The sequence below is a fragment of the Manis javanica genome, chromosome 3, assembly GCF_040802235.1.
Source record: "Manis javanica isolate MJ-LG chromosome 3, MJ_LKY, whole genome shotgun sequence".
Lineage (NCBI taxonomy): Eukaryota > Metazoa > Chordata > Mammalia > Pholidota > Manidae > Manis > Manis javanica.
Window position 1 is genome coordinate 98,580,297 of NC_133158.1, and position 16,807 is coordinate 98,597,103.

Below are 16,807 nucleotides of genomic sequence, written 5' to 3' on the forward strand. Positions count from 1 at the left end.
GCGTAGCATAGCATTGCAAATGCTGCTCCCTAGCTCTCCAGTTCACAAGGTGCATGAGCTGGATGAGTTACTTACCTTCCCACTTTCTCATAAAAATGGGGAACAGTATCATCTAGCTCACAGAGTTGTAGAAAGCATTAAAGAATATAATTAATATACAAACCTTGGCTCAAAGTTTTACTCAGAGAACATGTTCAAAAATGTTAGTGAAACATTTGACCCAGGAATTCCACTTCTAGGAATTTACCCTAAGAATACAGCAGTCCAGTTTGCAAAAGACAGATGCACCCCCATGTTTATCACAGCACAATTTACAATAGCCAAGAAATGGAAGCAACCTAAGTGTCCATCAGTAGATGAATGGATAAAGAAGATGTGGTATATATATACACAATGGAATATTATTCAGCTATAAGAAGAAAACAAATCCTACCATTTGCAACAACATGGATGGAGCTAGAGGGTATTATGCTCAGTGAAATAAGCCAGGCGGAGAAAGACAAGTACCAAATGATTTCACTCATATGTGGAGTATTGAGAACAAAGAAAAAACTGAAGGAACAAAACAGCAGCAGAATCACAGAACACAAGAATGGACTAACAGTTACCAAAGGGAAAGGGACTGGGGAGGATGGGTGGGAAGGGAGGGATAAGGGGGGAGGAAAAGAAAGGCGGCATTATGATTAGCATGTATAATGTGGGGGGAGGGATGTGCAACACAGAGAAGACAAGTAGTGACTCTACAGCATCTTACTACGCAGATGGACAGTGACTGTAGTGGGGTTTGTGGGGGGTACTAGGTGAAGGGGGGAGCCTAGTAAACATAATGTTCCTCATGTAATTGTATAGATTAGTGATACCAAAATAAAAAAATGTTAGTGATTATTACGAATATTACTTTGGAAAGAGAAAGTTGGATTGGAAGATCTAAACTCCTTTCTATCTCTTAAAATTAGGCACCTCCCTCTTTTTTTCTTCCCTAAAAAAATACTCTTTGTAGAGTCTGGCACACCCTGAGTTTAGGGTTTTGGGAGCCTGACCAGATTTACTGAAAAGAGGCTTCTGATTGGGCAATTGTAAAAACAAAAGGTATCCTCTTTCAAAACCAGTTGGTGCAGTCAATTATTCTGCCTCAGGTGAAAATGCATGTGTCACTCCATCTTCAGTTTATACTTACAAATACAGAGAACCATTTTAGGAAATAAAAGTGAATGCTGAATATTTTTGCAAGCTATTACAACATTTTGAAAGAGTACTATAAACACACACAAGATGTGACTGTATGGTAATGAGATGAATTTTCCGTGTGGCTCAAAGGCTCATTAGCTCAGAGCCATGCTCTGTGCTGTTCTACTGAAGTCGCGGATGACATTTCTCACTAATGGCTCATGCTGTCACTAAATAGTTGTCTCTAACTCTCTCAGTTCTTGGGAATGCAGGCATCCACTTCCATGTAAATTAATAGCTTTGCAGAATCTAAATGAATTGCCTAGAAAAGTTTTTTGATTTTACGAGTCCAATAAGGAAAAAAAAGTCTTTTTCCTAATTATAGACTTGATCAGTTGTTTTTTCCAAATAAATAAGAAAACACTTATTTTATGGGAAATATTGCTTTGTATGATTCTCAGTAAATAAAATTCAGGCTTTGTTTTTAATGACTTTTACTATTTCCATTAAGTAGTGATTATCAGCTATGGAGAAAAGTAGCAACACACTTACTTTCTTCATCGAGATTGTCAGCAGCTGATAATAACCTCATCCTGTCTTCTGGATTTGTAATATTTAATTCAATGAGATGACTCTCTTTTATATCCTTTAAGTCTTCTAGGGTCTCATAACCATTGAGTAAAAGTGTTGAGGTATATTCCTGTGGGGAGAAAAATATGTATAATATAAAGTAAATCAGATTTAAATATTTTAACTTCTCCTTAGATTTAAAGAAAGTATAGAAATGCAAATGGAAACCAAAAGTGCCAGTAGAACTTTTGCTTAACTTTGTTTTAATGGTGCTAGTTTTCCACATGTGAACTCTAGGGCACTTAAAAGAATATGTTGTAAAATTCTCGCCTTCTGGAAGGACAAATGAAAGAAGAAATAATTACCTTAAACTATACAATGCTAAATCATGGACCAATTAATTAGCTGGATCATTCATCCCATTTGTCACATTTTTACTTCTCAAATAGTTGACAAAGTTAGTATACTCTTACATCTATCAATAAAATGCCTCTAAAAGAGTAAATAAATATTTCTGAATCTACATCTCATTTTGCTTAATTACAAAAATATTTATCTTCATTAACTTCTTGGGTAGTTTAAAAAATGAATTTAAAACAGATGCAATTCTATATAAAGAATTCACCTAGCATTTTGGTTGAAAGACATTTATAAACCTAAGGAATTCCAGACTTTGTTTAATTAAAAGATCTTTTTTTTTTGAGAGGTCATCTCTCATATTTATTAATCAAATGGTTGTTAACAACAATAAAATTCTGTATAGGGGACTCAATGCACAATCATTAATCAACCCAAGCCTAATTCTCAACAGTCTCCAATCTTCTGAAGCATAACGAACAGGTTTTTGAGTAGTGAATAAGTTCTTACATGGTGGACAGTGCAAGGGCAGTCATCACAGAAACTTTCAGTTTTGATCATGCATCATGAACTATAGATCTTTTAAGCATACAAGCACTGTGGTTAGTATTGTTTCCTTTTCTCAACAAGTATATTTTATCCATCATTTGCATCAATATGTATTAGTTTAAAATTCATAGGCTTCTGATTTAAGAGTCTGTATGTTATTTATGTAACCTCTGTTCCTTGTAACAGTAAAAATGTAAATTGTAGTTGAGTGTATTTCAACTTCCTCAAAAATTCCTTCCATTTTACTTAATCATAATTTCAATATCCTTATTTTGCTTACTAAAATTAAATAAGAGGAAGTATAAAAGTTTTAAGTAATCAGGAAGAACTTACTACCAGCCCCTTCTTACAATAGAAGAGTAGCAATTCTTTGGAAAATGTGTCTTAGAAGGAGTTCTAAGTTAGAATAGAGAAACTAAAATTCCCATCCTGACATAACCTTCTAACTATGGGTTCTTGAGTAAGTTATTTCATTTCCTTAGACCTTGTATTTCTCACAGGTCAGAGAACAAAGTAGGAGAGGCAGAATTCAAACCTGTACTCCTTCTAAGAATAGCCCATTTTGGGGTGCACCAATCCTAGCAATATAAGAAGGACTAGATAGTGTGTCTACAGACAGGAATATAACTAGATAAATCAGGAAAAACTATTAAGGAAGATTTAGCAGGCTATTGCCTTGATCAGTTTTGAGAACTATTAAAGTACTGCTGCATTAATTTTAGAAATGGACTGCAAAACAGTAAATTGGGTGAGGATACGTGTATTGTGTATACACACAATTTAACAAGGTAGATATTTCATAAATATTTTGCTAATATAACAAGTAGAAAACTGGATTATAAATATGGACAACATAGCTTCCTTAACACAGTCATTATGGGGGCAGAATGATCACTGTTTCCTAAAAAATTACTTTTAAAACAATTTTACTAAGTTATATTCTCTTGACTTGATTTTGATCTCTGCCCTACAAAAAATAAAAATTTCATTTTTCCTTTCAGTTTTCTGGATTTTTACCTTCACTTTTCATACTCTTTTCATCATTATCATTTAGATGTTTTCTCTGGGCCTTTTGTTCTCATAGGTATTTTTCATTTTTCACTGCACTTTCTGAACATTAATCTCTACTGTCATTGCTAAGTACCATTAGGTTTTAGTCCAAGGGATGTTATATCAAGATCTGTCTTTGCATAATAAAAGTAATAAAGAGAAATAAGAACTGTTCTTGGAAAACAGATTTTCCTTTGCTGTAAGTCATATTTTTTAACAACACTATACAAACACTGAACTATTCTCCTCAATCATTCCATCTATACACCACTAAAATTAAACAGGCCACAGGTTTACTAACCTGAAGGTGAATCCTCTCTAAGAACTCTTGCAAAGTCTTAGGGTTTTCCTTTCCACCCCTTCGCTGCACCTTCATTTTCTTGGGGACTGCTTCCTCCTCTGAGATGACATCCACATAAATGAATTTGAAGTTTCCCACCTTATTATTCAACATTCCTGTCCACATTCCCATTGGCGTTTTGCAGATAATGTCTATGATGTCTCCTTTCTAAGAACAAAGAAAGACACAAATCAGATTTCAGAGAACTCTGGTGCTATAACAATTGGTAGAAAGAATGAAATCCCAGAAAATAAGAATAATGAGAGCATATGCTAAGGGGGTTCAGAGATAACAGAAATAAATTTAAGTAGAAATTTCAAGGAAACTACTTAATAATAATAATGAAGAGAACTTCAACATGCTTGAATAAAATTTCCTACATGCATTTGATGACATGCTTATGATTTTTATATCATATCAACTTACCAATTTATATTTATAGAGCACAACATAAATTATAAAATAATTTTGCATACACAAACATTAAATAACTTCCAAAGAGCTTTAGAAGTTAAATTAATAGCATCAACAGACCTCAAGCCTAAGTTGTCTAAACTCAAAAATGACGCTCTTTTCATTCATCCTGTCAAAGCGATATATATGTGGTAAAGCTCAAGCCATCATTTCGGGAGGGGCTCCCAAATGTGGATGGGGAAGAAAGATAAGTCTGTGACTCTGTCCATGCTTTTAGTTCATCTGAAAAATTAATCTAAAGACAATATAAAATAAATCCATCTAAAATATTGAGTCCACCTAAAATAATGAAACTGTTCAAAAATATTTGTATACAAACTAGTTAACAAAAGTACATGTGCACTGAGGATAAATTATGTTACTTCATTATTCTAGAGAAGATAATGTTTAGATTGAGCTCCATAGCAGAGTTTGAATTGAAATATGAATGAACCACATTGGAATGGATAAACCAATGGTCTTTTTTTCTTTATTCACATCTAAAATTCTAATTAGCAACAGGCTGTTGGTTATTATCAAGATTAAAAAATCCCACAGTGGTGTTTCTTTGTGAAGAACACTGACTTCAATGCAAATACAGTGACTACATTTAAGAGTCATATTTACTCCTTTGAGACTTATAACTTCCTACTCTAGAAAGAACATCATAGATTCTGATATTTTTTTTCCATGTTTGGGGTATGCTCTCAAACAAATGGTGCATTAAATCTGCTACTAAAATATTTTTGTTGCTGCTCTGTTAATGTGTAGACTTCCACCTAAAACACATACTATATTGTAATAGTGGAATCAATGCAATTAAAAGATCTGTTCTTTCTGACTTGTGATTTGTCTGCCTGTCTGACCCTATGAGCTGTTCACCTAATTCTTCTTGCCTTTAGCTATAAGGAATCAAATCCTGGGCTAAGTGGGATCAGCCAAGTAGACCTGGAAAATTCCCCAAAACTCAAGGGGAAATGTACTAAGCATGGCGGCTCTCCTCTGCATTCTTCCAATTATCCTTTGAATTTGTAAAACGTATGCATTCCAGGAAGGCCCAAGGGTCACCAAGCAAAGACCCAATTTCATTTTGGAAATTCCTCTTGGTGGAGACAATAGTATTCAATCTCCAGTTATAACTGAGGGGTTCTTACTGTGTCCTACAAGAGCTCCACAAACATCACCCTAGTTAGCACCAGCAGAGGTGCACTGGTGTGGTATTGGGAAGATGAAAAGCAGTGCTGAGTCAAAATGTGTTCAGTGTACTCCCTTCTACTGCCCTTCCCCAACAATGGTTATTAGGCTACAGTGTCATCCTTTCCCCAAGACTTAAACGTAGACTTCAAACCTTGTCATGGAACGACTAAGGAGCTAAGTGTGGGGAACGGTGGCTTCCTCATTCTCCAGCTGAGTTTACATTGATTTGGTACCATACAAGGGAGAGGAAGAAGAGCTGAGTGCCTTAAATGTTATTAATAGTATCAGTCCTTAATTAACTTATAATGATTGGTTAACGTTGGTTTGGTGTTGACAGTATAGAAAGTTTATAATGATCCTTTAAGCTGTAGTACTTTTTGTTACTAAAAGGAATAATTTAACATCTATGAAATATTTTAGCACTAAACCTTCTCTTTGTGTTACTGTGTGTAAGCTCCTCTCCTTTAGTGTAAGCAGGACTACAAAAATGATGGGTTTACCATCCATGAATACGCTGTTATAGAACAGAAGGGACTATGCAGATATAACTAATGTTTCAAATTACTTAATTTTGTAATTAAAAAGGAGATTATCTGATTGTTTGTCATTTAATCAGGTAGAGGAACTTAAAAAATTAAAAGATATGAAGCATGAGTGAGTCCTTCTCCTGCAGGCCTCGAAGAAGCAAACTGCCAAGTTACAGAGAGGACCACGGCTGGCAGCATCAAGGGCTGAGAATGGCCCCCATTGATACCCAGCAACCAAGCAGGAGCTTGGTTTCTACAACCATAGGAAACTGAATTCTGCCAATAGCCAGTGAGCCTGGAAGAGGACCCTGAGCCTCAGGTGAGATCACAGTTCCAACTGACACCTTGACCTCAGCCTCGTGAGACCTTAAGCAGAGAACCCAATTGAACCATACCCAAACATGTGACTACAGAACTGAGATAATACATTTGTGTGATTTGAAGCCCCTGAATTTGAATTTGTGGTGATTTGTTGCTCTAGAAAGTGAATGCAGTGGATAAGAGCAAGGAGAGGGAATATCACTGGAAGAAAGATGTCTGTCTATGCATGGCAACCAACTTAAGCACTGAAGTTGCCTGGCCAAATCTGGTTCCCAAGGCTTCTACTCTGCTGCACTCTTGTCTGCTATCTCCACTGTTTGTCCCTCTCCTTGGCTTCACTGTTGTTACCCCAGTAAGTATTAGGCAAAACTGGACACCTGTAGCAATCTGTGAGGCTTTTGGTCTTCAGAAAAATGTAGACAATTCTTTGTCTCCTGATAGGCTGTGATTCTTCACTATATACATAACAGCCACTTATGCTAATAGCCTCAACAGAGTGACCCTCTACTCCACCTCACATGTTTTGTTCAAATTCATGCCACAGTAAACCAGTCCCCAATTCTGCTGGAGAGAGCACACTCATTCCTCAGTTCCCGCTGCTTGTGCCTCTGTAAACAGATCGTACAACTGCACTAGATAAACCATACAGAAATATATGATGTGCACATACCTTGATTTTGAGGGAGTCAGCGTCATAGGGGCTTGGTGTGAAATCAGTATGTACTCTGGCACGGCCGCAGAACGGTCCAGAGTATGGTCCGTCATCATCAAGTCGAAAGCTGTCCCGGTTACTTGTACCATCTGAACAACTTGTTATCCCACCTGATGAAGACAGAGTAGAGGTTTAACAATTCTCATTTAAGGTTCCTAACATTTTGAACCATCATCTGGACACGGCTGAAGCATTGGATGATGGCCTCCTGATGGGGTTCTAAGTTTCTGCCTCCTGGTCACTCTCTCTAAAGGATTTCTGTCCTATGAGCCGTTCATGTGCTCTGAGCCTTTCTCTAAGCACTCCAATCTGGCCACTCTTTCCTCAATCACTAACCCAAACACACTCGCACTTCAGTCTCCCTAATCTGATACAGTAGCAAGTGAAATGTTTGGAGCATTGGACACTTGCTAAAGAAGCAGACAGTATAGACTTAACTCCCCGTACAAGCCATATAATTAATTTTGTACATGTAAACAAAGACAGAAACCTATAACAACAGTTTGATCTTTGTGTGCTATTGATTAGGAATGGTCAAAGCATAAGACTACAAGGCTCCCTATAACTTAGCCCCAGTGTAGCAGAATGCTTTTCTAGACTTCCTATTGTGTAATGCAAAGCCACTCTGAGGCAGCATCTTCACACATAAAAGGTGGCCCTTTTGCTTGTGCACATGTGAGGGAAGGAGGAAGTATGCTCCTCTGTCTGTACTCTCAAGTGTCTTGAAACGTTTTAAACTGGGCTTTTTAAACTGCTCCAAATCCTTATTCCATGGTCCTCTGCCTTTCTGATTTTTTGAACCTCACAGGAAAATGAGAAAAGAGGTTCAATTTTTCTGGCCTGCCTGGGAGCGAGAATAGTTTCCAGCAGAAGTAACTCTTAATTTCCCCAACATATTTGGCGGTCTTCACTTTTTCCTTCAGTGTGGCCTTTTGGTGCTCTGTTCGATGAAGAAACAGTCCTGCTTTCTCCACCATTCGTTCAAATAATTATGGAAATAAAGACCTTTAAAGATGCTCCACATTGTATATGAACTGGTATAAAAGAAAGATGAGTTGCATCTAATCACAGAAGTTACACTATACATGATAACAGTTAAGTGGGCCACCATCTCTGCACACACTCCCTTCCACGACTACCCCTAGCCCTGCAGTACATTCTACATGGTATACAGTCTAGACAATAAAATTCTACCCACATTCAGCATCACAACTTGGAACTTTAAAACTTACAGCAGCAATGAATACTAATGAAATCTAAATTTCACACATGCAAAAATATATTCTTTGAATGTTTCTGCATTAGCTTTTTCTTTCACAAAATAACTGTTCTATAGCCAATAGAAAAAAAGGAATAAAATTCAGGGTATTTGGAACATCTGGTCTCTGCAATCCATCTTCAAATAACAGAAGCAGTTGATTTAAAAGGAAATGGAAAATAAACTTTGTAAAAAACATTTTAAAAGCCCTAAAAAGATTACAGGGATATAACAGTGTACATATAAAAAGTTATATAAGGCACCTTGCAGTATCAATAATTCCATCCAAATATTATAGCAGGATGCGTGACTGAAATCTGAGTGATTTTCTTCTTAGAAACAATGTTTTTAGAAAAATCCTTGTTGAACATGTACTGATTCCTTTTGTCGCCTAATTGGTGATATTCTTACTATTAGTATGTAAATTAGTATTTACATAGTACGTCACTCACCCGTTACTCACTAGTGCTGGATAGAGACCTAGAAAGTAAATGTCAGAACTGATGCAAATGTCCTGCTTTTTTCAGAATGCTTCAGGAAAAAAGGGAAGGAAAGGAAGGAAAAAGTGAAAAAGGGCAGGAGAGGAAAGAGGAAGGACTGAGGGTGGGAGAGAAGAGAGAGGAAAGAAGAGACAGAAAAGGATTTTATTTGAATACTTCAAATCAGTTTAAAAATTTTGACTCAAAATAATGCTAATTCTCCCCAGAATACAATTTTATTTTAGTGATGCAGATTTAATCACACAAAATGATCTTGGATGGAATCATATCCCAAGAGCCCTGACAATTAGAGTGTGAAAAGTTTCAAAATAATACATAATTCTATATAATATGTTATGTATCATTGTAATCAACAGCAATTCTATGGATTCAACACATACATTTTCACTATTTCTGTTAAGTAGCTGGAACTTTGCTGCTAATTTGATAAACAAGCCCCAGAGAAGCAAATCATTTTTTAAAAATTGTTTTTAATTGACTTAACCCAAATCTCCCATCTGGGATCTGGTCCCTTTTTCTGTGGCTTACTTGATGAGCTCCGTCCACTGTAGAGACTGTCCATGGAGTCACTGGCTTTTAGCGGGATCTTCTCTGTGCGGGTTCCAATCATGGGGTCACTGTTCCGATATGGGAGGGCACCATCATCTTCCTCATCCTTCAGGAAAACACATCAGAGGTAAGTGCTGAGGACTGATTTCCGTGGGGATGTTCGCTGTGTGCATTGATTTAACAAACAAGACATGTTTTAGCAATAAAATACTTAAGAATACATCAGCATAAAATGTAAGAGTCATTAATCTTTAGTCCAATTTCTAGCAAAACATTTTATAGTATACTTGGAAAAATTCTTTAGATGAAACAGTCCACATTATAGAATTCAGCTGAAATTACAATGGTTCATTTTTGTACATTGGGATGAATATTCTACTATTTAATCAGAAATGCTAGATTTATTAACATCTATGCTTTATCTCTTAAAGCATTTTGATTTCTTTGTGTTCTCCTTATCAAGTCACTACCATTACTAATCCTTTGAGATCCAGTATTATAAGTTTAAACTGCATAGTTGTGTCATGTCATTTATTTGCACCCCACCAGATCACTAGATATGAATAAAGCATGCACACTTTGCAATTCTAAAGCAAGCTTATCTAAGAAGCTTTACAAATCTCATACCGTGCTCGCCATCTAGTCAAGTGAAAAGCAAATCTTGCATAAAATTAGGAAAGACATACAATTTCAAAACAAATTACATCTGCTTCAAAACACCTAAAACGTTTTCCATATTTAGACAACTTAGACAAAACCTATAACTTTCTTAATCATCAAAATGTAATTTAATATTCCTCATTTTTAAACATTTCTAAACATTGATCAAACTTTAGAATATACATATGATATACACTCATACGTATGATTCTCTGCTTTTATCCATTCCTGTCTTCTATTCAGTCATTAAACACAAGTTTATAGAACACCATCTAAGTACCCCATACTCTTTTGGGACTTGGGGATGCCATGGTAAACAAGATAACAGGATCCTTGCTCTAATGAGGTACATTTAAGTGTGCTAGGTTGTGTGTGTGTGTGTGTGTGTGTGTGTGTGTGTGTGTGTACAGCTTGAGGAGGAATGAGTAAACAAAATGAGCAAGGCAATTTCAGAGAATAAGTGTTCTGAAGGAAATGAAACCGAGTAACATGAAAGGATTAGCTGCTGGGATTAGGATTAGGGGAAGGTTGGCTGATGTAGATGGAGGAGCTTCCACATGATTCCTCTATAAAATATGTATGCTCTGAATTCTTGACCTGAATGATAAGCAGATGTAATTTATGTGAGGATTTGAAGACATTTTCCTAAAAAAGAACAGCAAGAACGAAATAACTAAACTCAGAATGTGTTTGGGTTATGGAGGGGAAAGCAACAAGGCTGAGGTAACGTGAGTTGAGTGAGAGAAAGGAGGATGCGAGGAAATGAGCTCAGAGAGGGAGACTGGAGGCAGGTCAGGAAGAGCGTCACAGACAGTGTGTGGGGGCCTTGGGAATGTGCCACTCAGATCTCTTGCTGCAAGAACCTTCTTTACTGACAGCTCCAGTGCTGCCCTTCTGTATTCACCACTGCTTGCCCAGATACCACGCTCTCTGCCAATGACTGAAACAGTGGGGGTACCATTTGAGTCCATTTGTGGGATGTGGGGCTTCTTCAGTGGAAAATTTTGGTTCAAGGACTCCCCATCAATCTGGCCAAAGCTTTCTCAGAACAGTATTGAAATCTGAAACTTGGACCTGTCTTGTTCTCCTTTATAGGTGTCAGGACTTGCACTGTAATCTAGAGGCTTTTCCTGCCCATTTCTTCTTTTTCCTTCACATTCTTCTTTATCCTTCACAGGCATTTCCCCCAATAAGTCTTTGGTGTGTCTGTTCCCTTCTCAGTATCTGCTTTTCAGAATACCGGAATAACCAACCATAGTAAGGGAGTACATTGTAAAATCTTAACTGGGGTTCCAAATTCTACTTTTCAGAGATCTTTCTGGCTTTTAGTAGGAGATTAGCTTTTATGGAGGAAAGTGGAGGAAAGGAAATCAATTAGGTGGTTCTTATGGTAATCTAGGCAAGAGAGGTTAGTTATTTAGTCTAAAGAGGAATAGATTACATGGAGAAACTAGATATACTTAAAAATTATACTTAGGCTTTAAATATACTTAGGAATTAGAACAAAGAGGATATAATCATGAATTGTGAAAAGTGAGAGAGAAGGGATTTTGAACAAAAAAACCTTTCTTCTTTCTTTTTCCCTTCCTCTCATCTTTTCTTCCTTCCAGCATCTAGAAATTATGACAGTGCTATTGCTATGGGAAGACTGGATAAGAAGCAAATCTGTTTTTGTAGAATCAATAATTTGGTTTTGGATATATTAGGTTCCAGATATCTATTATACATCTAAGTGGTGATATCAAATAAGCAGTTGGTTGGTTGCAAAAGTACAATAGATGCACAGAGAAATCAAAATTAGAATTATAATTGTGAGAAACAAAGTTATGAGACTGGATGAGGTGACTTAGGAGGAGAGTGTAGATTTAAGAGAGCATCTAGGAATAAGCCTCAGTAAGACTCAATATTTAGAGGCACATGAAAGAAAGCAGAGCCAAGAAGAACGCCCAAAGAAACCAATAAAGAGAATGTTTCATACATAATGAAATCATCACTTGCATCAAATACAGCAGAAAAGTAATGTAAGAAGAAAAAAAAATGATCATTGGATTTGGCAACACAGAGGTCAGTGCTGATTATGACAACTGTTTAATGGAATATTGGGGACAGAAGTGCTATTGAAGTGGGTTGAAATGAGAATGGACAATAGACATATAGATCAATGCAGTAGAATTGAGAGTCCAGAAATAAATCTATATATTTATGACTCATATATTTATGATCAATTGATTTTTGACAAGGGTACCAAGACAATACAATGGGGAAATAAGTATCTTTTCACAAATAGTATTGAGATAGTTGTATATTCACATTCAAAAGAATGAAGTTGTATTCCTACTACATACCCTATAGAAAAAGTTAATGGATCATACACCAAAGTTTAAGAGCTACATCTATAAATTCTTAGAAGAAAACAAAAAAGTAAACCTTTGTAACATGAAGTTGAGCAATGTTTCTTAGATATGATACTAAAAGCAGAAGTGATGGAAAAGAAAATAGATAAATTGGACTACATTAGAATTATAAACATTTGTACTGCAAATGATACTATCAAGAAAGTGAGAATACAACCCACAGAATGCAAGAAAATATATCATATGGCAAATCGTATATCTAATAAGGGACCTGCATCCAGAATATATATTTTTAAAAGCTTAAAAGTTAATAATAAAAAGCCAAATAACCCAATTACAAAGTAGGCAAAAGATTTGGATAAACATTTTTCTAAAGAAAATATATAAATGCTAATAAGCACATGAAAAGATTCTCAACATCATTAGTCATCACGGAAATGCAAATCAAAACCACACTGAGATTCCACTTCACACCCATTAGGATGTCTATCATCAAAAAGACAGGCAATAACAAATGTCGACCAATGTGGAGAAACTGGAACCATCAGATGTTGCTAGTGGGAATGCAAAATGATGCAACTGCTTTAGGAAGCAATTTGCCTGTTTCCCAAAATATCAGACAAATTTACCATATATCCAAGAGAAAGGAAAGAATAGTTCCACACAAAAACTTGCATATAAATATTCATAACAACATTATTTATAGTAGGTTGGAACAAAGTGGAAACAATCCACATGTCCATCAACTGAGGAAGGATTATAAAATGTGGTTTACCTATAAAATGAAATATTATTTGGCCATGTAGAGTGATGAAGTACTGATGTTTGCTACAATACAAATGGCTTATTATTCTTCACATACTACATTTGTGATCTTTCTGAGCCTCAGTTTCCTCTATTAAAATAGTAATGATACTTTATTCCACCTAACTTCTGGGCACAGTTATTGAAGGGAAGACTAGATGTTGAAGTCCTCCATAAAGGATATTTTTGTCTAGAAGAAATTATTGGATATTATAAGAACGGCTTAATAGAAAAATACAAATGATTTACAGAGTGCACTTACTTTTTCTTCAGAAAGTGCTTTGATGTACTTTTTACCCACTTTTTTCTTCATTGTCCAGGAAATAGCTCTCACTTTTTTCCCCAAACTTCCTCCATTATTTGAAGTTTTATTTTGTTCTCCACTTTCATTTATGGGCTCTCCTTCACATACCTAGTTGGAATTGTTTACAAAAGACAAAATTATGAAGCAACAAAAAGTACCAATCTGAAACAATGTTAGAGAAAAGATTCCAAATTTGTGGACTCCAAACTTTCCTGTGCAGCACTCTCCAATATTTCAAGGAATTTGTTCATAATACATACTTTTAAAGTTGTCAAGACTTGCTTACGTGTGTTACAAACTCAGAAGGTAAAACTGGTGATGGTGAAGGACCTGAACTTCACATCTGAAATATTTTAGAGAAGTTTAGCTGTTTTGTTAACTGTAGAGTTATACTATAGCTGAATAGTAGAACCACTTTAGTCCTTCCAATTTTTAAGATGGACAAGGTAGAATTAAATGCCAGGCATAATGAGTGATTATGTCTACCTAGATGAGAGATATTTTATTGGAGGCTTTAGAAAGATTGTGGAACCTATCATGCTGAATAGGCATTAAGATACCCTCTTACTTCTTAAAGAAATGGAAATGGTCATGGTTATTGTTAAAGAAATTTTGGAGGTTATTAAACCCACCAAGACACTGTTTTTTTTTCATCTTGCAGGTGAGTGTACATGTACATTTCCTACATTCTCAAGCAGTAGTAAATATGAACTGGTCCAGCCATTAGTACAGAAATCCTCATGTAATTCACACACTATACTAACCAAATTTTTTATCTGGACTGCTTCTGCCTTGTGTTTATTAAGAAATCTTGTTAAAGCCAATGACTCCTGGTCTCAGAATAAAACTTTGTTCACAAGGTTCTGTAACATAACATAAAATAATGTGACATAATATAATATATTATAATGTAATGCATATTACATTACATAGAGTGTATGTGAAATAAAATATACTCCTTACCTCCCCACTAGCTACTACTTAGATTTCCCTTGTCCACTGTAGCAGTGGTTCTCAAAATGTGGCCCAAGATTGCTGCATCTCCATCACCTGGGGACAACACATGTTTCACAAACTCTTCAAGCGAATCTGATACTTGCTAAAGTTTGAATACGACTGTAATTTAGTATTTTCATGCTAGCCCCCTTGCTGTTTCTACTTCATGTTCTTATCAAGGTTTGTACTTGCTTTTGCCATTGGCTTCCACTAGATATCTACAAATGTCTCCCATTCACCCAGGTTTCTACTCACAAGCCAAGTAGTAGGAGGGAAATTTTCTGGTTGATCATACTACTTAAAAGAGCCCACACTTGTCCATATACTCTGGAAGTTTACCTTGACTTATTCTTCTTCTAAGCACTCAACATTACCTGATAATGTATTTGTTCATTTGATTATTGCTTGCTTCTTCCACTAAGATGTATGTCCCATGAGAATAGAGATTTTATCTTTTTTATTTACTCTGAGGGTCTAGAATACTTCCAGGAACATAACTGAGCCTCAATGTTTTCTGAATAAGTGAAGTTTCTCATGCAGAACTTTGGAGTGATTTTTTTTTCTTGAAGGACTTATTTGAGTCACACATCCTTAATATCTCAGACTTGGCAAGAAAGGACCCTTACAGGTATTCTAATCTAGCACTGCCCCCCTTTCCTGTTAGGTGGGAAGTCAGCATTACCTGAATGTAAAAAATCATAGGAAACTTCTCTTTAGTGAACTTGAATATTTTAATACGAAGGATTAACCACATAGGTAACATCATTATTAATCAATATTATGTTTTGCTTCATATCTTACCTCAAATTGCCTTTGATAAATATGAATAGACAGCCAGTTTAAACCCTCATTGCTCTTAATTAATTTCTACATTCAAGGTTATAAAGGCAAAGATTTTTTAAATTCAAAGCTCTGAATAAATTATAATTCGGAAACACTTAAACATTTTAGAGTTGTCTTTTTCTTCTCTCTTTTAAACCTTCTCTTAAATCTTCTCTATCTTCATTGTAAAATTAAAAACTAAAATAAATAAGACAGTGTATAATTTTTTTACTACCTATGTTAACTTACCATTGTCAAGCTTCAAAAAAGTACCACAAATATTTTTAATTTCAGGTTTTTCTATCATTCTTTAAAGAAGCTTCAAAGAAACTACCTCAAATATTTTAATTATAACGTTTTTCTGTACTGTCTTTCATAGCCAAAATCACAATTGCATTTAGATACTTATTTATGATTGTTGTTGCCTTTTAAAGATCTGTCTCTCCCTAACTCTAGCTTCATGAAGTAAGAATTTTCATCAGTTCTCACAATAATTTCTGTGTGCCTAATGGATATCCTGTCATATAGTTGGTATTCAATAAATATTTATTGAATAAATGAATGTTGATTGCTGAAAAATTTGTAAGTTACTTTATCAGCTTCACTAAATTCTTTCACAGATTACTAAGCCACCATTACTAATCGATGAACTTGAATGAGCCTGAGCTAGTTTTAGTTTAACTTTCAAATTATAAACTAAAAAACAATAGAATATATCTATGTATGATTACGGAAATTTAAAAGTTTATGGAAGATGCTAAAATTAAATAGGGCTTGTCACTTTATACATATTACATCTTATTGAAAATTATGTAGGTTTAGAAAGACTATATAGCTATATATGTTTATCCATAAGCACTTGTATATAAATACATAGATGGATAAAAAGGGAAAAATATGTATATATGCATAATTTATACATATGTATAAAAGGGGATATATTATACACAAATGTGCATATGTGTTAGTGGAGTTATTTATAAAGTAATAATAGATGTCATTTTATTTCCATTTCTTTTGTCCAGAATATCCATTATTGAAATAAAAAATTTAAAAATATTATAGATAGATAAATATGGGAATCTGAAAAGTATCTAGAGAAATTAAATATGATAAAGGGAAAATTCTTTATAAAGAAATAAAGATATACTAACTAGAATGAATAAGAAGTACATAAAATCTAAAACTTACTGATTTAAAACAAATGTATCCCATGCAGGGTCACTGGATTAGGTTTAATGATAAATACATATTTTTAATTTTCTCAATATATATCCTTCCTCTCTACTATTTTATTAGTTGTTATACCTTTCATTA

General features: G+C 35.1%; 1 protein-coding gene across 7 annotated transcripts in view; it reads right to left on the reverse strand.

Annotated features, from left to right (window-relative positions):
• SAMSN1 (SAM domain, SH3 domain and nuclear localization signals 1) overlaps positions 1-16,807 on the reverse strand; it is a 448,469-nt gene that overhangs the window by 10,475 nt on the left and 421,187 nt on the right. For all 7 annotated transcript variants that reach the window (XM_073231831.1, XM_073231830.1, XM_073231829.1 and 4 more), the window contains 5 exons: positions 13,631-13,780; positions 9,530-9,656; positions 7,202-7,353; positions 3,995-4,201; positions 1,720-1,867 (listed from right to left, as the gene is read on the reverse strand). In XM_073231831.1, the coding sequence (XP_073087932.1) occupies positions 1,720-1,867; positions 3,995-4,201; positions 7,202-7,353; positions 9,530-9,656; positions 13,631-13,780 (784 nt within the window). The remainder of the gene's footprint in view (positions 1-1,719; positions 1,868-3,994; positions 4,202-7,201; positions 7,354-9,529; positions 9,657-13,630; positions 13,781-16,807) is intronic.